Source organism: Pelobates fuscus, chromosome 1, assembly GCF_036172605.1.
Source record: "Pelobates fuscus isolate aPelFus1 chromosome 1, aPelFus1.pri, whole genome shotgun sequence".
Classification (NCBI taxonomy): Eukaryota; Metazoa; Chordata; class Amphibia; order Anura; family Pelobatidae; genus Pelobates; species Pelobates fuscus.
Window position 1 is genome coordinate 218,527,115 of NC_086317.1, and position 24,172 is coordinate 218,551,286.

The 24,172-nt window shown below is 39.3% G+C and overlaps 1 protein-coding gene across 1 annotated transcript in view; it reads left to right on the forward strand.

Moving 5' to 3' along the window:
* Positions 1 to 425: 425 nt before the first annotated feature.
* Positions 426 to 24,172, forward strand: part of PSMB2 (proteasome 20S subunit beta 2) — a 30,340-nt gene continuing 6,593 nt past the window's right edge. The window contains exons 1-5 of the mRNA XM_063444481.1: positions 426 to 627; positions 3,536 to 3,658; positions 6,911 to 6,981; positions 20,031 to 20,193; positions 23,967 to 24,016. Coding sequence (XP_063300551.1) covers positions 537 to 627; positions 3,536 to 3,658; positions 6,911 to 6,981; positions 20,031 to 20,193; positions 23,967 to 24,016 — 498 coding nt within the window. The 5' untranslated portion in view covers positions 426 to 536. The remainder of the gene's footprint in view (positions 628 to 3,535; positions 3,659 to 6,910; positions 6,982 to 20,030; positions 20,194 to 23,966; positions 24,017 to 24,172) is intronic.

Below are 24,172 nucleotides of genomic sequence, written 5' to 3' on the forward strand. Positions count from 1 at the left end.
CAATACATGTGTTTGGAAATCAGTCTGTGTGACTAAGGCACAGTGTTCTTGTTTTAAAGTATAGACACGTTGTTCTTATTATAAACTACACCTCAGCTGAAAAAACTATTAGGTCCACCAAAAATGTCTCATATCAGCCCTACCTCCTCCCATCCCTCAAATTAAAATGTCCCCCTTTGTCCATTTGCCATGAGTCAGAGCCAGGCTGCCCTCTAGATTAAATGAGCTGTGACTCTATTTTAACACGCCTGTCCATCGCTAATAGATTCTCCTATTACCCTGGGTTATAACACCGGGTGTAACAGCCCCTTACTGCCCGCCACCAGCGCCATGCACGCTCTGTGCTACAACGTGCTCGGCTCGCTGTTTCCTGCGCTACTTCCTGTAAAGACTACATTTCCCGTCAACCCTGCCGCGCCGTCGAAGTGCGATGACGTCAGAGCGTCACTGCCGGTGTTCCTGGAGGTGATTTGCTGTGTAACGTCCACAGGCCGCAACGAGGAACCGAGTGCTGAAGCGCAGACCAAGCCGACTGAATGGAGTATCTGATCGGGATCCAGGGCTCGGACTACGTGCTGGTAGCGGCCGACACGGTGTGCGCGAATAGCATCATCCAGATGAAGCATGGTGAGCGGGAGCCGGGACTTCATCATCAGACACTACAGTGACTGTTCATGCACCATGCATGCTGCTGGGGGCCCACTAGGGAGGACTTGGGATACAGAGATAGACTGTATATAATATATGCACACTAATAGATATAATAATAATAATATATGTATACAAAAAATGAAATATAGGGTCCGAATAAAAACACAATTTGCACGACTATTTTGAGACATGTGAGTGCTCCCTATATATCATTTTCTTTTGGTGTGTGTTAGATCACCAGTGAAAACTCTGGAATTCTGACTAAAACTACAGTAGCTTGTACAGGACAGATATACAGGCACTTTTCTATTCGATGAGTAATAGGCATCTATAGTACTAAAATCTACCTGTCATGCAGAAACAAACATGTCATGGTGCTGCTTCATAGACATTGTTGTATAGATATAATGTATGCTGTGTGCTAGCAAAAAACATACCTGAAAGTTTATTGATTTTTCTAACTGGTTTATTAAGTGTCCATATACAATACAAATTTCAGTAATGCCAGCTTTGAAATACGTACACATCGGCAATACGTGCTGTTTAATCCCAAAATGCAGTATCATGACGTATGTGCACTATTATGAGAGGTTCTGTTACCTTATAGATTTCCGAGGGACAATGAAATCCCCACTTGCCCCGTTTCCACTGAGCGGTACAGGGCGGTACGGTCTGTTATGCTATTTTGAGTGTTTCCATTATGAAAGTGGCCCATACAACCAAACCGCACCATTCCTGGTTCCCCTTCAGATGTAGGTCCATCGGAAACAGTACGGTTAGGGCGGAGCTACTGGCGTCACACTATACAATCCATTGATTTGCGGACAGGAAATCTTCAATGCTCATGGCAAATTACTCGCTAGGCATTTGGTCTAAACACCGCATGCCCCCTGGCGGTCCTACTTGCAGTGGAAACGCTCACCTAAATAGGCTATACCAGTCTAACCCTTCCGACCTGAACCATACCACATGAGTGAATATATGCTGACAGATAATACAAATTGTAGTGATCTTCTAGGCATCATCTAGTTGTGAAAATCTGTTAATTCATGGGCTACATAATTTTAAGCTAAAAGTAGAAGGCCAAGTTTCCATTAGCCAAATACTTAGAAGTCAAGCTCAAATGGTTTTAGAGAATTGTTGTTACTTTGTGCAAAGATCATCTTTTCTAGGGGGTCTATTGTTTATTTATTAGCATTCCAGGAGGCATAGCATCTTCATTTGATTGAAGTGTTTTTGGTGCCTGGAGGTGATAGCACAATCTTCCTTTTAGTAAGTGCCAGATGTACCCTCATTCTGGCTTCTTACCTGGGTCCACTGGACTTCAAAGCAGGAGCTTACTTTTCTCGTGCTGAGGTAGTCGAGGAAGGATCCAGCACTCTGCGAATTGCAGGTAAAAAGTCAAACCATTCTAAAATGGCTTGACTACTTACAGTGGGGATTGCTGGGGTACTACTGCTACCATAACCAGTACAGCATGCTGTAGTGGTGGTTATGATGCTTTAATTGTTTTGTTATGGTTAGAGGGAATCCAGAACATCCAGGCAACATACAACTTAACTGAAATGGGCACCCTAGCAACCTAATTAGAAATGTACAGTAGACAACTGCAGACCTATGGTATACTGGTTTACCTATTAATTAGACTCTCCAGTTACTAGGAAACTGTAGGAACAACATTATTTATTTAGCTAAAGAAACATTCAATGTATAGTCTTGCGTAATACAATACTTTGACATATATCACGTTTATTGTTTTAAAACCTTTTTAATTTTTCAATTTGTCATTCCTTCATACAAGTAAAAAAGTGTAATGGACTTCCTGATTAAGTTTACGTATGCAAACAAGTTTTACAGCCAATTTTTAACCAAGGCTTCGTGTTGAAGAGTTAAAGGATCACTATAGGGTCAGGAACACAAACATGTATTCCTGACTCTATAGTGTTAAACCCACCATCTAGCCCACCTGGCCCCTCATGCCTCCAAAAATATAGTAAAAATCTTACTGTATTCAAGCCTGAAGCTGTAACTCTGCATGCTGTTAGACTCAGAAAAACAAGCAGTCTGCTGACCTCATCAGAAGTGGTAGTCTGATCCAATCACAATGCTTCCCCATAGGATTGGCTGAGACTGACAAGGAGGCAGATCGGGGCAGAACCAGCATGATTCAAACACAGCCCTGACCAATCATCATCTCCTCATAGAGATGAATTGAATCAACAAATCTCTATTAGGAAGGTTCAGTGTCTGCATGCAGATGGAGGAGACACTGAATGTTTGGATGCATTTTAAGCAGCCATGACCCAGGAAGGATCTCTAACAGGTATCCGAGGAGTGGAAGGGGAAGTTATCACTGGGCTGTAATGTAAACACTGCATTTTTTTTATGAAAAGACAGTGTTTACAGCAAAAAAAGCTTGAAGGTAATGATTCTACTCACCGGAACAAATGCAATAAGCTGTAGTGGTTCTGGTGACTATAGTGTCTCTTTCAGAAAAGGTAGCAAAGAAGGAAGCCTTACATATAAATTGATGTTTGTTACAATGTAAACTTATGTAGATTTTAGCTAAAAGATTACATTTAATTTGGCCTTTTTGTAGCTGTAAACAAGTCTTATAATAATTGTCACATCATGGTGTTACTTAAAAGTGAAAGTGAAAGCATCAGATAAAGTCTTCCATTCTTCCTCATTTACTGTGTAATCTGTTACCAGTTAAACCCCTTCCTGCTTTGTTTGCCTTTTTGATTTATTTTCATTTTTTTTTTTTTTTAAACTTTTTTTTTTTTGTCAGACTCCCTTTTATTATGTTTGTTGTGTGTGTTTGGAACATCCCCCAACTTATGGCTTGGTCCTAAAAACTTAAATCTCACATTTAATTTTTCAGATGCTGACAAAATGTTTAAGATGAGTGAAAAGATTCTGCTCCTCTGTGTGGGGGAAGCTGGAGACACAGTGCAGTTTGCAGAGTACATTCAAAAGAATGTTCAGTTGTACAAGATGAGAAATGGTATGTTTTATTTCTCTCTTCATATAGTTTTTCCTGTTATTGTGTTGTAATCTGTAATGCCTTATTTTTGTCCATCTGTGATGTTTATACATTTTGCATTGTAACTTCTGTCATTACAGTTCCTAACAACCCCTTTCAGGTTGTGGTGTAACAGGTCTTAGAGTGTTAATTGCTTATTTGCAGTGACTGCAACCTGCTAAGTTTCCTATTCCTCCTTCAAGAAATAATACCAAAATATTGGTTATTGATACTCTATATATTACATATAAACAAAATGTTGATTTTTATGTTTGTGTTTTTTTTTCCTCTTCTTTATTTAACTCAGGGCTTGACAAATTTGCTTGGAATCTATGAGCCAGGTGTTTCAGCATCAAAAATATAATTCTTAAAGGGACACTATAGTCACCAGAACCACTACAGCTTAGTGTAGTTGTTCTGAAGTCTATAGCATGTCCCTGCACGCTTTTCAATGTAAAAGGCAGGGTTTATGTTGCTGCTTAGTAACGCACCTCTAGTAATCATCTGAGTGACTGTCACTAGTGGTGTCTTGGGTCAGTGCATACGTTCAGCATCTCAATGCTCTGCATGGAGGCGCTGAATTTTCCGTATAGAGATGCATTGATTCAATGTGTCTCTGTGAGGAAATGCTTATTGGCACACCGTGGTGTTTTTGCTGCGCATGTGCAATAGTCTCCCAATGCTTTCCTATGGGAAGGCATTGGATTGGCTGAGATCGTCAGGACTGATTATCTCAGCCATGGTGATTAAGCCAGCTGCCACGAGACCTTCACGGCGTGGGAAAAAAGAGTAAAAATATCTCTACTGTGTGACTGCAGGCAGGTCACCTAAACTGACAGATGGATCCTGCAACACTCACATACATTTTAACATACACTCACAAATTATTGTTCTGTTTTATTTTAATTACTCTACCTTTTTTGTCCCTACCTTTGGGAGAACTGGAGTGGATCAGATTTCCCTGGTATCTAGTGGGGCTGCTCTAACCATCTTCTTGCTCTGCTGCCTAGAGCGCTGTTTAGTGATGCTGGCCCTGGAGTAATATCATATTCCATCTCCCGCCATCACTGGAGGGTGTGTGAGGGAGCAGAGCAAGAATATTGTAGCTCCCTCACCGCCTCCTCTCTCCCTGAGCTGGCCAGTCGCCTGCCCGTCTCCGCTCTTGAGCCCCCTACCTGCCTCCGATCTCAGTCAGCCCTTCAGGGGCTGAATGGACTCACATATCCCAGATTTGTTAATCCCTGATTTACCAAATACAAGACCCATAATCACCCCTCCCACAGTAAGTAGTCAAACGATTTAAGAATAGTTTGACAACCAACCTGGGGCCTATTGACTCCTCCTCTGAAGTAGGAACTCCTATACTGAGCTAAGCCTGCCTGTGCAGAGTATCGTTCACTGGCTGAGCGTGCTAAGCTGACCTTTTGGGCAATCAGCCAGCCATGCACAACCTCTGTCACACCCCATCCACCTCCACTATTTGCCATAAAAATTGTTAAAAGCTTTTTTACTTAACTTTTTCCAGCGTCAAGAGGAAACCGCTGGAGCCTCCATAGACAAAGCCTTTTTAACTGCATGAAATAGTCATTGGGGGTTGACAGAACCACTTTAAATCATGATTTAAAAAATAAATCTCAAATGCACCCTGTTTTTGGTTCAGAATTGCATTTGCAAAAGAGCCCTTGAGCTATTTGTTATAGGAAACTTTAAAACGTTTCACTTGGCTATTTTAGATAAATTTAGTGGTAAAAAAAAATGTTGTGTTGTTTTCCCATGTACATGTTGAATTGTACTTTTTTTTTTTTTAACTACTACTTTAAAAACCCTACATTTGTATTCTGCTGCAGTAAACCACATGTTCATCTTTATTTGGCACTACAAGTCTCTCAAATATTAACATTCCCTAACTTTGATATGCTGTTGCTTAAATTCTTGGGATGTAATTTGATAAAGTGATACTATTTTTGTGTTTGTCACCAAACTTGGACACTATTTCTAATTTTGGCAAACTCTAGTAAAAGTTCTATAACAGAGGGTCTTTGACTTTTCAACAGAAGCTAACACTAGCACTAACTAACCCTAATGCCAGTCCTAACCGTATACAAACCCTAACTCAACTAGAGATCCCCAGCGGACCGAATTGCTGACTTCAGCAGACTGATTTGTCCTGCGTTGACAGTAAAAACCACTCACTGCTGATTGATCGCAGCATGAGATCTCCCTCTCATTCTGCCAGCCTTCATGCTGTCCTTGCCAATAACAGTCATTGACACTAGGCAGCATGCACAATCCATAGCCGATTAGCTTTGGTAGAGAGATACTTAATAATTGTCTTTTCTCTCAGTGACTAAGTCTGTGCTAGGGGAAACAAGCAGGTGTGCAGCTTTTGCAATTTAGGTTTTAGTATGGGGGAGTGGGGATTCTGCACAAAAAACATGCATGTGTTTGTTTTTTAATAGTATATCTACTAAAAAGATTACCAAAAAAAATGATTAAATGGAGTTTTGCTTTAAGGCATGATGTTTCATGTTCCTTCATATGGGATTGATGCCTTAAACTACATATCTGCATGCAATCTTTAAAGGACCACTATAGGCAGCCAGACCACTTCAGCTCAATTACGTGGTCTGGGTGCCAGGTCCCCCTGGTTTTAACCCTGCAGTTGAAAGCATAGCAGTTTCAGAGAAACTGGTATGTTTTCATTGAGGGTTAATCCAGCCTCTAGTGGCTGTCTACCTGACAGCCAGTAGAGGGCGCTTCTGCAATTCTCAGTGTGAAAATCACACTGCGATGATGCTGAAAGTAATGCTTTCCTATGGGCGGTTTGAGTGCGTGCGCTGCCCTTACCGCGCATGCGCATTCGGCGTTGACGTCGGCAGGGGGAGGAGAGGCCACCCGCGCCATGGGAGCACTGCCCTGGATTAAGGTAAGTGGTTGAAGGGGTTTTAACCCCTTAAGCCCAGCGGGAGGGGGGCCACGAGGATAGGGGGGACTTAATAACCCTGTAGTGCCAGGAAAACTAGTTCGTTTTCCTGGCACTATAGTGGTTCTTTAGGGGTTTAAATATTTGAATGAGGAAATGGTAAAGCAATACAGTCATGTGAAAAAATTCTGGTTTTACATTTCTTAAATTAAAGATTAAAGGGGTTTTTTTTGTTTGTTTTTGTGCCTTTGGAGTTTTAATTTTATATAGAACCTTTTTTTTTTTTTTAAACGTATTTCTTTTCTGTTTAGGTTATGAATTATCTCCCACAGCAGCTGCAAATTTCACACGTAAAAATCTTGCTGATTATCTGCGGAGTCGGGTAAGTGAATTCGAAATTAGGGACAAATACCAACAGCCAGTGAGCTATGAACCCTAAAGTGGTTACTTCTGGCTTTTAGATTTTCTTTGTCACATTTTGTGTGGAACTATTACACTGGCTCCTCAACAGATAGACAGGACTGGACAGATCATGAAAAGTCAAGTAGACAAGACTTTTAAGATACTGTCACCCAACTCTATGTTCCAGTTTATTTTGCCTTCTGTATATGTATATCATCTTCAAATCATATTGATTGTTGATTCTAGCATTTTATGCCTGTGCTTCCAATTCTTAAACAATTTTCCAATCCTGGAAATATTGTGTGTATATATGTGTGTGTGTGTGTGTGTGTATTTTTATATATATATATATATATATATATATATATATATATATATATATATATATTGCAATATATGTGCATGCAAATGCTTGCACTATAAGGGTGCAGCTTGGGCCAATTAATAAAAAATCCAGTGCACTGACTTGCTAAACACCAACGTCCCAGCTTAAGAGGCTTAGTACTAATGCCTTCACCTCGAACGGGACAAATTTTAAAGATATCCCCTCTTTAATATTGGATATTTCCAATCATGGTCAGCAGAGTTTGGGAATTATAGGCATTCATTTTGTTCTCTTCCAATATTTCAGTGGAATCTTAGAAGCTAAATGTTTCCACCACTTAGTGTTTTGTTCAGGGACTTTTTTTAAGTCATTTTAACTATATTCACTAGTTAGTAGATAAATGCCCTCGAAAGCACAAAAGAGGTATCCCAGGTTGTGTTTGTTTTAGGGCACTTAATGTTATGATTTGTCTTTTTAACAAATGAGTATCTGTTTCCTGGGGTCTCTGTTGATCAATTTTACTTTTCCATTTATTTCATTTTTGTTGAACCATATTTTATGAGTAGCCCATGCATTGTGATAAAATGCTGCTGAACGTCCAAGTATCATACAATTGTCAACTGCACACAGTGTCAAATTTTGATTTAAAGTGATACTTTATTAGTAACTTAAAAAGTATAATTTCTCTGTGGGCTGTGTGGATTCTTGGAATCAATGGTATTATACATTTTCTTTAGTTATTTTTGGTGGTTTTGCATAGACCTTTGAATTCTTGAATAAAAGTTAAGCTGTCATTTAACTTTTTTGTCTAGTATATTTACTAAGAACAATCAACTGTCTCTTACTCCTTAAGGACCCATGACATGTGTGACATGTCATGATTCCCTTTTATTCCTGAAGTTTGGTCCTTAAGGGGTTAAAGGTATGCTACAGGCACCCAGACCACTTCAGCTCATTGAAGTGGTGTGGGTACAGCCACTAAAGGCGTTGCCAGGGTCCGCTCTGCATGAGGACATCCAGCGTTAGTAACAACCCCTTGGGAAAGCATTGAATCAATGTTTTCCTATGGGGCGGGCCTAATGCACTTGCTGCATTCGACGCACATGCTCATTAGCCCCTTCCACTCAGAGGAGGCGGAGCTCCAACCCAATAACTTTGTTGTTAAAGCAGTTAGTATTCTATAGTAATCTTCCATAACTCTGCTTTGATATGTTTTACTAAAATGTTTAAGGGATTAGAATGTTCCTTTAATAATGTTTTGGTAGTTCACAAGTACTTGGAGAGCATATTGGATCTACTGGTTTTCAGCAGTAGACTATAACTTATGCTTGTTCCTGGAGTGGGTTTGTTTAGGTTTTTTGTTACTTTTGTGTTTCTATAATAATTGTGTTGCTGCTAACTCTGCTCTCAGAACCAGGTGGTGTCTACCATGTTTTCATGGTTATATATATTTACATATTTCAGAATAATTAATCTACACATAAAAAAATAGGTGGTGGGAGACGCTGCATATTTCATAAAATGACTATATTTACATGTAAAAACTGTCACTAATTTAGTATTTCAGTTTGTTTTTAAATATTTTGAAGTATAGATTTTTTTTACTTGTCTGTTTCAAATAATGTTTTGATTGTTTAATTGATCTGGATCCTGTTCTTTAATTTCTAAACAGCTGTACACTCAACAACAGTATTTCATTGAGGTGATAATGATGTGGACTATTTGAGACATGTTGTAATTTCTCCCTAAACACTTCCCTTTCTGTATGGAAGGCTGCTGATTTAAAAAGTGCAGCATCTCCGCCTGCTCGCACACCCGTTTTCTCATCTTTCTGCAGTTTAGTGTGATCAGGATGCTCACATGACCCCCAGAAACAGATGGTGCAGGTAAAGCTGTGATTTCTAAGTATCCTGTCTCCGAAGTGCTGAAATCCATTTGCAATACACACCGAAAACTAATACCGCTAACGAGGGTAATTGAACACGCGTTTTGGCAAACACGTTTAGCAGGATGTAATACAATGCCACGTTCCATCTTTTCAACTTTAGTCTTGGAAGTGCCAAACACTACCCTCCTATCCCAGAATTGTCATGCCCCCTCTTTCACCATATCTTTCTCTTATGCTCATACTCCCCTCACCTGTTCCAGATGGGCAGCACAGTGGGGGGACACTGGCAGAGGCAGATGTGTTTGTGTACCGGAGACACAGCTTCATGCTGCTGCAGATGGTGATGTCGTGGGGAGTGGGCTGTGTGAAACCACTGTCAAAGATCACAAATAGAATTCGAGGTCCCTCTTGTTGCAGAACATTACAATTATTTGACAAACTGTCTCTCGCCTCTTTATAGGAGAACAAGTCAAGTTATTATTCATATATTCATTAACAGATTAAACACTTGTGTTTGCCTCCAAAAAGTAACAATTTTGGTGTCATGCATTTGTGTTTTCACTAATGCCAATATATCCTGTCAACCAATATGTATTTGTAATGCAACAACCTTGGTAGACCTTTACATTTACCACATGGAGAGCGTGGAACTGCTTGGAAACATTTTGTAGATTTATTTTTTTTTAAATTACATTATTTTAATTTTTTTTTTTGTCAGATATTTACTTATAATCTATTTACAACCAACTTGCTAGCCGATTTTTTAAAGAAAGAAATGTATTATCTTGAGCTTAGAGCAGTTTTTTAAAATTCTTTTTACATATGATAAGAACATATTTCTCTTCCCAGAATGCTATGACATACTTTTACATATTCCATATTTTGGTCCCTGAGCCACAGATCTTGCACTATCAAACATAAACAAGGTTATTGTTGGAGGCACAGCCCACTGGAGACTACCAAGCAGATGAACATTGTGGCACCATATCACATACATCAAAGTGCCATTACTGTGAAGTGGCATTTGAGGGCTTCTGTAAGTCCTTGTACACTCTAGTCCCGCCATTTACCAAGCTATTGATTGATGCCTTATGAGATGTTGTGCCTGAAGTTTTTGTTTTTTTTTATTTAAATCACTGCTCTGTGCAGTACTTTTTTTTTTTATTAATTGATTTTTTCTGATGGAAGAGTTTATGGGAGTTGTAATAGCTGAAGTACAACTTCACATAATGTAAAATATTGCTGGGTATGAGTTAGGAGCAGAAAGTGTGATTTTTATGGAGCATAACTAATTATTTACAAACAAAAACTCAGGGTAATGGTACCTACATAGTGCACCTGACGTTGGCATTTGAGGTGTCAATTTAATTATTCATGTTCATGTATGACCCTTCATTCGTTGTGCATAGGAAAGACTTTTTTTTTCTTTTGCTTTTTCAGCATTTTCCTAATAGAGCTATTTCATGCCATGTCATCGGGTCCCCCCCCCAGAAGTAACATGTTTTTCAAAATAACTTCTTGTGGTGCAGTGCTGAGGATATTTTTTTGACGGTATACTCTGTGATCTGTTACGGTGTGATTTATATCTTATATCAAAATATATCAGACCTCATGGTTCTCTAAATACTCCTAATTCTCATAATCATTTTTTTTTTTTTTTTTAAACCATCTAAGTTGCTACTCTTGCCTTTTGCCATCAAATAGTTATTTGATGGCGAATAGGATGTAGTTGAGGGGTGTTCCCGTGCTGCAGAATATAGCCATGCAGTTGTCCGTGCAGTCTGTTTAAGAAGATTTTTAGGGCTAACATAATTCGGTTTCCATAGAAAATAGTACTCATTTAGAGGGAAAATGACCATCTATTTGGGGGCATGCTAATAGATTAATATGACGGTTATTATTATTTTCTTTTTTTCTTTTCAGTAAGTTACCCCTTTCAGTAAACCACAAGCTTGGCCAGTCGATTGTGTTATTTCTCTTTTTATTCATAAAATATTTATATAAAGTGCAAGTCTTTCATGTGTGTTTCTCTGAAAATATTGTATGTATCAGTAACACACAGATGAATTTATTGTGTTTATAAACAAAGCAACACTGATGCTTTATGAAGTGCTCTTGAAACTTGAGCAGTGAAGAACAATGTTGCTTGAATTACCGGTAGATTTTTTTTTGTTTTACTTGATTTTTAATTCTGCATATATGTAAAATGTGGGATGTGTCTGCTGTAGTATATAAATCAATGGTCTTGCGTTTACCGTAGTTTATTTAAAGCCCGTTATGTGCACACAGTCCTGCTGTGCCTGTTGCGCCTGGTTCGCCAGTCTCCCTCTGTCTAATGTAGCTGTTTGTCTTTACCTAGTGCTGACACAGTTGCAAGATCACAGGTGTAAATTCCCCAGCCCATCTTTGCCTCTCCGGGGATCCAAAACTGAGACAGCGTTATCTCACTCCTGTAGAGAGATTGTAGACGTGCTAAGCAGTGAGGTACCTGCTGAGAGATAGGACTCGCGGGATCAGCATAAAGAGATTGAAAGTTGCATTCAATGTTTACTTTTAGATATCTTACTTCAACCAAACACTGATCACTGTGCCCTTTCTAACAAATGCTATATTTGTCCCTTGACTGTTGAGGTTTATAAAGACCACCTTCTTTAATGGAATTTGCTCCTCATTTAACAGCCCTACTGTTACTAAACAAGTGTTTTTTTCCCCGTTTGGGAAATTATTAGAAATGACCAGATTTTGACACTGGTCATAAGGGGTTAATATTTTCACTTGGTCATGTGCTGGCATAAATTAACAGTGATTCAATTTTAGTAAAGGGTGGTAATCTATTTATTTGGATCATAGTTATGTTGGTTCCCTAACACCATAAACAACTCAAATTTTAAGAATGCTATGCCACTAAATAATTAGAGACTAAATCCAAGACCGCAACATTCAGGAAGCAATATATTCTGTTATTTTTGACTGTTAAAAGAAAAAAAAATTTAATGTAGGGATTTCTATTTCTTACTCTTGAATAATGAGTCATGCATGGTGTCTGTAGCAGATGTGTCCCACTTTGCACTCCAGATTGCTGGACCAAGAAGCTAATAATCGAAGACTAGGGTAGTGTTGCAACCTTCCTTTCCTCCTTTACTCAGCCTGTCACTTCCACTGTGTGTCGTTTGTGCTCTGCAGGATCCTTCCTGCACATTTCTCCCTCTCCTTCCCCACCTCTCATCCACTGTGACTTTGCCTTCCGCCAGATGTCTCACCGCTGCCTATCACCGCCCCTCTGCCGTTCCACCGTACGGTATGTCTTAGCAGCTCTTGTCACCACAACTCCCCTGGAGCTGAGAACTCAATGGAATTTCACGCTCTGCTTCATCAGGGCTGCATTTCAATATCAGATTTTTTTTAGACTGAAGGAAGATTCAGGTCCTGAGGCTCTCCTCTACATATAGATTGCAAGCTCTGTTTGCGCAGAGTTCTTGATGCTTGACAACCTTGTAATATAAAGGGTGCGTAGTGATTAAGAGTAGTGTTGAGAAGCAAAAATAAATTAAATTGGTCTACACGTAGTGACTGTTGAATAGTGTGATAGAGAACAGTAGGGCACACAGTACTTTTTATGATAAGCTAATAGTGGTTTTAAAAAGACAATGAGCCTTTTTGTTTTAAGTCAACACTGATTTCTAAAATAAACACAAATTTAAAAAAAATAATAGTTTTTGGAGAAAAGGGCCACTATAGGCTCAACTTAATGAAGCAGTTTTGGTGTGTAGATCATGCCCCTGCAGTCTCACTGCTCAATTCTCTGTCATTGAGTTAAATCACTTTGATTGTGAATCTCTATTCATGTGACTTGCACAGCCTTCCTAAACACTTCCTATAAAGTGTCATCTAATCTTTATACTTCCTTTATTGCAAATTCTGTTTAATTAAGGATGTATCTCCTGCTCTGTTAATAGCATCCTATAGAATGCTGAAGCCTCCTGTGTGTTGTTAAAGTACAATTTACAGAGCAGGAGAATAAAAACATCTAAAGTAAGTGGGTCCCAGTCAGGGAAGTGTGACTAGGGCTACATAAACAGAAATGAAACTGATTTAACTCATAAAAGACAGAGAATTTAGCAGTAGACTGCAGGGGCATGATCTATACAGCAAAACTGCTTCATTATGCTAAAGTTGTTTTGATGCCTATAGTGTCCCTTTAATGTACATGCCATTCAGGGAGTAGAGTTGTTTACCACAGACTCCCACTGCTTCTTGCAGTGATAGACCATCAACTTTATTTTCTTACCCACTGACTGGCCTTACAGTGGTTAATGCAAATGCTTCTGATGTGGATGGAATGTGCAATAATTGGCATACGTGTAAGATAGTATACTATTGAATTTATCCTCTGTAAATGCTTTAACCCCTTAAAGACCAAACTTTTGGAATAAAATGGAATCATGACATGTCACACATGTCATGTGTCCTTAAGGGGTTAAGGAGAGTGTCCATTAAAAAAAAAAAAACACACACTCTCTTCTATTTGCTTCTGTTGACAAATGTTCTAAGTTAATTAATCCATAAAATCTGACATTTTCTAAACCGTTTGTAGCATACTGTTTGATCACTTTAAATTATTAAACAATACAATTTTTTACAGATGCTTTTGTTTCAAAGAGATTCCCTGGGATCGAACTTGACATGTAGAAATCACAGGTTCAATGAGTGACCTAGGTCAGCCAGAAATGGTGACGTACACATACACTCTTGCCTCTGGGTGCTTAGCTCAGTAATTGAACACAGCGGTCACCTGATATACTTGGGCTGTGTAGACATGTGAAAGGCTGAGGTTTAAATTCTATTGAAGTTTCTCACAAGAATGCTTGAGATTTGTTAATAAGAGCAAAACATTGAACCATTTTTAAAGTTCTGGTAATATTGTAAACTATACAGCGTTGTATACGTTTTTGGTATGTGCAATTCTTAATTAACAACATTCATAAACCTTGCTGTAGTGATTATGGTGCCAGCAGTGTCCTGACAACCCCTATGGTAAGAAGTCAAAATATGTGCTGCTGGAGAGTTGGAAATCACAAAGTAGGAATTTGCTAGCCAATGAGCAAAGCCTGTATTGCAGAGTTTAGCTCAGGACAGCTGACAATTCCTTTTGTGGTTAATCATACTCACCTCTGCTAGTTTTAGAGCACACATCTTAAAGGGACACAGACACTATAACATTTTTTTTTTCTCATTGAATTTGTTATAGTGGAGCTCACTGCCCCTTCGTTCAGTGTGAAACCAATTTTAAGCAATTTAATGCTCGATAAGGGTCACCCACTGACTAAGCCCCCACTGGAGCTATGGCTAAGGCAGAGATTACACACTTCTTTCTCACCATATTAACTCATACCAGCAATAGGCACTGTGGTCAGCTGATGCGCTCAGCCGATCACAGCCACTCAACTTACTCAGTAGATCAAGTAGCATAGAGGGGAAGGGGATGGGGTCTATCGGTTTTTAACACTAAATGGCAGGACAGTGCCAAGGGACTTGAGACACTATAACCACTTCAACGAAAGGCAGCTGTTAGTGTCTAATTTAAAAAAAACATTGACCGGGATAGATACCTCTCCTTACTATTATTTCTATAGTAGTTTGATTTAGAATACAAACTCTACAGTGGAGATGTGGTTAAGATACTTGTAATTTGCCATGTTTTGTGCCAAATAAAACTTAAACGTAAAACAAAGTTTTACAATGAAAAACACCTACCGTTGCGGCACCTCTTTGTCCAGATACGATTTACATCCGATTTAACAAGCACTCTTTACATATTGTCGTATGCAAGCATACACCCTTGTGTCACCATATAGTGGTAATATCTATGTGTATCCTCAATTGTGACTGAGTTGGGGTAAAGGTAACCCTTGTGATATGGTTACCTACAATGTTTAGAATAATGTAGACAGATGAGATTTTAATGGATGCTCATATCAGAATCAGATCGCAATAAACACAAGTAATATATATTGAATTATATTGTATTTAGATCTCACAAATCCTGTATTTATATTGCTCTACAAACTATTTTGCAATAATTCACCGATGCCTAAAAGGTTATTGCCACAACCACTTAAGTGATTTGAAGTGGTCCTGGTGGTAGAAGCCTTAATGTGCAGTGTTTCAGCATTAAGCACTGCAAATCCAGAGTTATTAATTGTGTGCTGTTGGCACATGTGACTTGGGCTGTCTAATGTCCATTCTGTGCATATTCTTCAGCACGATGGCCACAGCCATATACATCTTCCCCCTTGCAGGCAGTATAGTTTTCCCTCCCTCCATCTGGACGCTTCCCTCAAGTTTAACTTTAATTTAAAAACAAAACAGAAAAAAACGGTAGAACTGTGAGTGTCTAAATTGTTGCTTAATTTTATATTAAACCTGGACATTAAAGAGCATCGTTTACATTTCATTCCTCATTGTCCAGCTATAATATAACTATTACCAGAGCACCAAGTGCTGCTGACCAGTCTAGAACAAGGATGCATAACTTCTCAATGATTCATTGCTTTTTTACTTGCCTTCATTTTGGGAGTCTTGCGGCAGAGACTTCAATATGTTGTATGTTGAGAAATGTTTGGACGTAATACCAAATAGGCGTTCAAGATGGTTGGTCTATTAAATGATGCAGAAATTTGCTTGGCTTGTGTTGTAGTTTTTACTTGATTGTTATAAAATACATTAAATGGGTTCCGCACTCTAATAAATAGGCTCTAAACTTGGCCTAAACAGAGTGGTCACCTTTACGTTGCCCTGTTGTTTTCAGTGTTGAAAGGGTAAAAAAAGGCTGCTCACCCTCTGTACCCGAGCGTGTCATGAGGAAGTCTGACATGGTAACTGGCACAGATGTATTGGTTTAATTAAAACCGCCTCACACCCTTTTATTTATGCCTAAGCATCTCACACTTGCAGAAAGCTGGCATCTCGAGAGTCGCACAAACCTTTAGCGAGACATCTCCTGTACCACTCTTTATACAATGAGCTTTTTTTTTTTTCTATTCCGCCTCTTGTTAATTGTGACTGTGTCTCAAATGTGTAGGCATAAATAAATGTTAGAGTGGCTAATTAAATTAAAACATCTAATAGAGCACAGGCTGTAACTGCAACCCCTGTCAGTCCATCACAATGGATCTTTCTTGCCTAGTCATGACGCTCAACTGCAACACATTTCACCAACTTAGGAAGTGACTAGACTAGTTGTCCACATCTTAACAGTCTTCTCGTATCTAGGGTTACTGGCCACCAGCTTTGTGTTTAAATCTTTTTTTACATGGTATCTTTTTTTTTTTTTTTTTTTTTTTTTTATATATATATATATGTATGAAGAATATACCGTATATACTCGAGTATAAGCCGAGTTTTTCAGCACATTTTTTGTGCTGAAAAACCCCAACTCGGCTTATACTCGAGTCAATAGTCTGTATTATGGCAATTTGCATTGCCATAATACAGACAGGGGCTGTGGGGGCTGCAGAGAGATGTTACTTACCTTCCTGCAGCTCCTGTCAGCTCTCTCCTCCTCCGCCGGTCCGTTCAGCTCTTCTGTCAGCTCACAGTGTAAATCTCGCGAGAGATTTACACTGGGAGCTGACCGAGGTGCTGAACGGACCGGCAGAGGAGGAGAGAGCTGACAGGAGCTGCAGGAAGGTAAGTAACATCTCTCTGCAGCCCCCACAGCCCCCTCCTACACAGTGCCCATCCACTGGACCACCAGGGAAGGAGAGCCCCCCTCCCTGGCCAGCTAGCAAGCAGGGAGGGGGGACAAAAAAATGTATGTATATCAATAATAATAAAAATAATAAAATAAAAATAATAATTAAATAAATAATAATAATAAAATAAAAAAATAATAATAAAAAAATGTAATGAATCAAAAAAAATATTAAAATAATAATTAAAAAATAAAAATGCCCACCCCCCACCAAGGCTCTGCATCACACTCTGCATTATACACACACTGCATTCACACACACACACACTGCATTCATGCACACACACTGCATTCATACGCAGCATTCATACACACACACTGCATTCATACGCAGCATTCATACACACACACTGCATTCATACACACACACTGCACTCACACACACACACACACACACACTGCATTCATACACACACACACTGCACTCATACACACAGCATTCTCATACACACACACTGCACTCATACACACAGCATTCATACACACACAGCATTCATACACACACAGCATGCATACACACACACTGCATTCATGCACACACACTGCATTCATGCACACACACTGCATTCATGCACACACACTGCATTCATGCACACACACTGCATTCATGCACACACACTGCATTCATGCACACACACTGCATTCATGCACACACACTGCATTCATGCACACACACTGCATTCATGCACACACACTGCATTCATACACACACACAGCATTCTCATACACACACACACTGCACTCATACACACTGCACTCATACACACAGCATTCATACACACACACTGAACTCATACACACACACTGCACTCATACACAGCATTCTCATACACACACACTGCACTCATACACACTGAACTCATACACACACACTGAACTCATACACACACACTGCACTCATACACAGCATTCTCATACACACACACTGCACTCATACACACTGCACTCATACACACTGAACTCATACACACACACTGAACTCATACACACACACTGCACTCATACACACACACACTGCATTCATACACACACACTCCATTCATACACACACACTGCACTCATACACACAGCATTCTCATACACACACACTGCACTCATACACACAGCATTCATACACACACACTGAACTCATACACACACACTGCACTCATACACAGCATTCTCATACACACACACTGCACTCATACACACAGCATTCTCATACACACACACACTGCATTCATATACACACACTGCATTCATATACACACTGCACTCATACACACACTGCATTCTCATACACACACTGCATTCATTATATACACACACTGTAAATAAATATTCAATTAATATAATTTTTTAAGGATCTAATTTTAATTAGAAATTTACTAGTAGCTGCTGCATTTCCCACCATAGTCTTATACTCGAGTCAATAAGTTTTCCCAGTTTTTTGGGGTAAAATTAGGGGCCTCGGCTTATATTCGGGTCGGCTTATACTCGAGTATATACGGTAAATTAAATATATTTGAATAAAATGTTTGAATATATACTTTAGTTTTAAATGCAAACGTGCTTTCACTTCAACAAGACATGCTTCCCTGCAATTTCAGATTTGGGACTTTTATCCTACATTTTGAAGGAGGATAGTTTCATTTTGGGATTTTTTTGAACCACTGAAAAATGTTCCATGAGTCTATCAACAAAACTCTAGTTTTTATGTCACCTAAATATCAAACTTGCTCTTAACCTCGAATTGTGTACTGAATTTTGTTCAGAATATTATCAAAAAAACCTGAAGTGGGCTTCCTCTATTTTTTTTATTTTTTTTTTTGAGAGGGAGAGCAAGAATAGAAGTCTCATGAAAGATGAACCTCCAGGGCAATGTAAGTCTTGGGTTGCGTTATCCAGGTTCAAGTGCCTGACAGATTTTCTTCTTATTTTATATTGACAATTGATATTGCCATTCACATTTACCTGTAAAATGAATTGCCTGAGAATTAAGCTGTTGTTAAAGTGTTTTTGTTTTTTTGTTTTGTTTTTTTATATTATATTTTAATATGACAAAACAACTCTTGCTTTGGTTTTTACTTTTTGGGAGTGGATCACCTCCTTTTACCTCCCCTTGTGCTGCCTCTGTCAGTATGTTTACAACATAGACAAACTAAAAACCAGACAAACATTTTAACTTAACCCCTTAAGGAAACATGACATGTGTGACATGTCATGATTCCCTTTTTTTCCAGAAGTTTGGTCCTTAAGGGGTTAAAGGACCACTATAGTGCCAGGAAAACAAACTCGTTTTCCTGGCACTGTAGTGCCCTGAGGGTGCCCTCACCCTCCGGGTCCCACTCCCGCCGGGCTGAAGGGGGTTAAACACTCACCTTTCTCCAGCGCCGGGCTCCCTTGGCACTGGGGACTCTCCTCCTCCTTCGGTCGTCATCAGCTGAATGCGCATGCGGCGGCAAGAGCCGCACGCGCATTCAGTCAGTCCATAGGAAAGCATTCTCAATGCTTTCCTATGGACGCTGGCGTCTTCTCACTGTGAAAATCACAGTGGGAAGCACCACTAGAGGCTGGATTAACACATTTGTAAACATAGCAGTTTCTCTGAAACTGCTATGTTTTCAGCTGCAGGGTTAACCATAGATGGACTTGGCACCCAGACCACTTCATTGAGCTGAAGTGGTCTGGGTGCCTATAGTGGTCCTTTAACCAATTCAGTGCTCCTGATGAAAGTAGGATTAAAGTGCATGTGACCTACTGCCCTATGTGTATAAGTAGGTTTACATGCTCCATTTATTTATGTCTCAAATCTTGCCTGTCTTCTGTTAGTTATATTATTTGCAGTTCAAATCAATGTTGAAATCCAATATATATGTAATTTCTGTAGATTACTTTTATAATGTTTAAACTTTGAGATTGAAAGTATGCCAGTTGCACCCTTTGCATCACCATTATTTCATGAAGCAATGTATCATCCCACATTGGTGCCTATGTGCATCAGTGCACCTGTGTGGCTGGATCTCCTCTTTGCACACAGACCTTTACAGAGATAAAATAATGCAATGGAATTTTGTCTTGCAGACTCCATACCATGTTAACTTATTGTTGGCTGGTTATGACGAACACGATGGACCCTCTCTGTACTACATGGATTATATGGCTGCGTTGGCTAAGGCACCCTTTGCAGCACATGGCTATGGAGCCTTTCTCACTCTGAGCATCCTAGACCGCTACTATAAACCAGGTATGACCTGTTGCACAACAAGAAAGTCTAAATAAAAAACATTTGCCACATTGTGTTCTTGTCTTAAGAGACATTGTCCTTTTTCACATGGAATTATGTATTAGAAAGGTGATTAAACATGCAGAGTGGTAGTCTAAAGTAAAATGCCTGACAGTAAGTATGTTCACATTATTCTGAGATCTCTTTTCATATGATCAAAAATTCAGAGATCATAGACTCTGACATGTGTCTATAATACTGCTATTTTATTATGTGTGACAAAGAAGGAACTCTTTTGAGGTTGTTTTTTTGCATGGTGTGCAGAAAGTGAAATACAAATTACCAGACTGGCACTCTTTAGGTTTTTTTCTGAGCTGTTTTGCACTTGGGGGGAGGTAAGGGCAGAGAAGGTTACACTGTAGTGTCAGATCAAAGTGCTTGCATTGCTATACAGCCCTCTAAACATGTTATGCCAGCGCTGAGATGTTGGTGTGATAACACCCACACCTTGCAGGGGTACACAGAGAGCAGAGAACCCCCTGGTGGGAATCCAGTCTCACCCCCACCCTTATTCCCCAGTCCTCCAGGATCTTTATAAATGGCAGTGTCAATCAATCACTTATCTGATATTATACACCCTTTCAATGCTAAAGTTAGGATTGTGTACTGCTTCTGCCAGGGTTTGAGTTTAACAAATTATAAAGGCGATTTTTCTAGCCTTATCTAAAAAGTCTGACCTTCTTGTCAGTGCTTTAGATTATTACATGTCAATTAGATTAGATATATATCTTTACATGACCCAAAGTTAAAGTGAATAAGGAAAAAAATTAATCTAACAGCAGCCTACTTCATGGTCTGGTTGGTATTTAGGGATCCACATTTGAAGAAATTTATTTTTCATTGATTGTTGTCGTCGCTGTTTTAAAGCCAACATGTTGCTAATCCTTATTTTGGGGCAGAGAAAACCACAATTAAAATGTTCCTTCCAGTGTGTTCATGCATTGTTCTAAACTCCAGGCTGGATATATCCTGCAGAGTAGAGCTTTGTTGCATCATAAATTGATGTGGGTCCCTAGACTTGTAGTTGAAGGCTGTCGGGGCAGACAGCTTCCGGTTTCTACATTTAGACACAGGTTGTAAAGCAGGCAGGAGAGCATCACACTAGTAAGTATCTGCTAGTCATCCATTATACTTTGTCCGTAAAAAGGCAGACTGGCATCACCTAGACGATACTGCTAGTCGTATTGTCCAGGAACCCCTGTCCTACTGTTAAGGCGTTACAGGAAACACCTTATCTCTGTGACTATAAACTGATGCCTCTCCTACATATCAAAGATAAATTGTTCTTTCAAACCTACACACTAAAATATTTCCATTAGGCCAGTCGCTATCGATGTGTAACACTACATTATGATCCGTAGTCACAGAAGAAGACATCTTACTTAATTCATATAATGGGTCTGTAGAATAGATTACAACTAAGTTAAGTCATTTCGGAAAAAATGTTTTCATAAATGATTTTGGGGAAGATTTAGCAGGGTTTTCTGTTCTAAAAAGTGCAAAAATCTGTAAGGGGAGGAGTTACTAGTGGACTGTGGCTGTTGGTTCCTTTGTGGTTGTCCCACTTTTAGTATTTTAGACCACTTTTTAGAACATAACAATACGATCTCCCCTTGTATTTGTTTTTTGGAATGTGGTCAAATTGTATTATTCCTTACGGATGTACATGTGAGTGGGACAATGATCACCTTCTTGTATCTTCCCCTCTGCTACTTCTATCAGTATATTTGTAACAAGTTCAACACGAAATCGGGATGTCCATATTATTCTGTATATGTGCTATTCTGATATGCAGATTTCTGTGCTGTCTTACCAGTTTCACAGGGGTATCATTTGATATCTTTTTTAAACCTAGGATGTGTTTGATATACTTTCTATAGGACATGAAGTGTTTTCTCCTAATTCACTAGACATTTTCTGATGGATTGTTTACCTCAGATTGGCAAAATGTAAGCCGTAATAACCATTTAGGAGACTCTTTTTTTTCCAACTAGTCTATTTGGCTTAAAGGCACCCAGACCACTTCAGCTCAATGAAGTGGTCTGGGTGCCAGGTCCCTTTAGTTTTAACCCTGTAGCTGTAAACATAGCAGTTTCAGAGAAACTGCTTTGTTTACACTGAGGGTTAATCCAGCCTCTAGTGGCTGTCTCACTGACAGCCGCTAGAGGCGCTTCGGCGATTCTCACTGTGAAAATCACAGTGAGAAGACACTGACGTCCATAGGAAAGCAGTGAGTAATGCTTTCCTATGGGCGGTTTGAATGCGCGCGCAGCACTTGCCACGCATGCGCATTCGGCGCTGATGTCGGCAGGAGGTGGAGAGTTCCCCAGCTTCGAGCCCAGCACTGGAGAAAGGTAAGTGGCTGAAGGGCTTTTAACCCCCTCAGCCCAGCAGGAGGGGGCCATGAGGGTGGGGGGTACCTAAAGACTACATAGTGCCAGGAAAACAAGTTTGTTTTCCTTGCACTATAGTGGTCCTTTAAATTCTAAAACTCTACCTACATACACTTGCTGTTACATAAATATCTTGATCTACTTGTCCTCCCAAAAACTAACTGGAATAATTAACTTCTTAGCAGCAGGCTCCATAGCCATTATTTTTTAAATGGCACCTTAATACCTGCTGAATGCACGGCTTGTAAAACAATGACAAAAGGTCTAAAACCAATATTACCCAGCAAGAGGCCCAGGTTTAAGCCAACTCCACCACCCCCAACAGCAGCCGTTGTAGCCCAGGGCAGTTGCAGCTCATTCCCCCTAATAAATTTCTGAGGAAGGCCACGTTCTCCTCATCTCATAGCCCCTTCCCTTAAATTCCGTCACGCCTTTCTCCCCAGCGTAGCAAACCGATTAGCAGCCTTGTTATTAGTGGTATTGGTCACATATGGAACATGTTTCTTTCCCAGGGATGTTACAGAAAGAAGGCGGAGCAACTTTATTGAACTTGTTTAAACATTTATTCAGAAAATGAATGCTTCACCCCCGAATCATGTCTGGTTTAAAAAAAATAAAAAATAATAATAATAATAAAACTGTGCAGGTTGGTGTACTCTTTGAATTTGCACATGAAAATTAAAGTTGCATGTACATACACAATATATCGTTGTCATACTTAAACCTTATTGTTTGTTAAATCCTGAATAATTCATGGATGTTTTTATGGTACTCTGCCTGCCAATTAAGATATGTGCAGTAGTCCTATTTTTTAGTAGATCTATCATCTACAAAGCAACTACAAAGTAATCTGTTTAATGTTAAACATTTTAGATATTATTGCTAAGCCAAAATACTGTTTTACAGTAAAGGAGTACATTGTTAGAATGAGCTTTAAGGGTTAAACTTAGGTGTATCTTTATCCTTCAATACGCAATATGTCTCCATTTCCATTGCTTCCTCCCACACCTCTACCCCTTTCCATTACTCAGCAATTGTGTGTAGTATGCATGAACATGTATGCATACATCTACATTCTCAAACACTACTACTTTAAACTGGTTAATGTAGAGTGAGATTTGCATTTCAACAGGAAAATAAGTGTTGTGATCTTAGAAGTAGGTTGTAAGGAGTCTGCTCCGCCAGTGGTTACATCTCGTTGTTGAGGTTAAAAGATTTAAGAGAAGTGTTGTTGTTGTTGTGGTTTTTTTTTTGTTTTGGTTTTTTTACCAGTTGTATTTATTTTGTATTGTTTGTTTGTTTAATTGATGTAAAAGTGATTTAGATCATCTTGTGTTTCAGATTTGACAAGAGAGGAAGCAATACAGCTGCTTAAGAAATGCGTAGCAGAGGTAACATTTTTAAAGATTTCACATCCAGCTACGTTCTTTAAAGTACCTTCTGTCCAGTCATCATTACAATATTCCAACTCCAGCTATGTTTTTCGTTAAAGAAAAACTGTATGTTTACTTAATCACTACTTTATGTGGTACAGGAGTCCATGATAG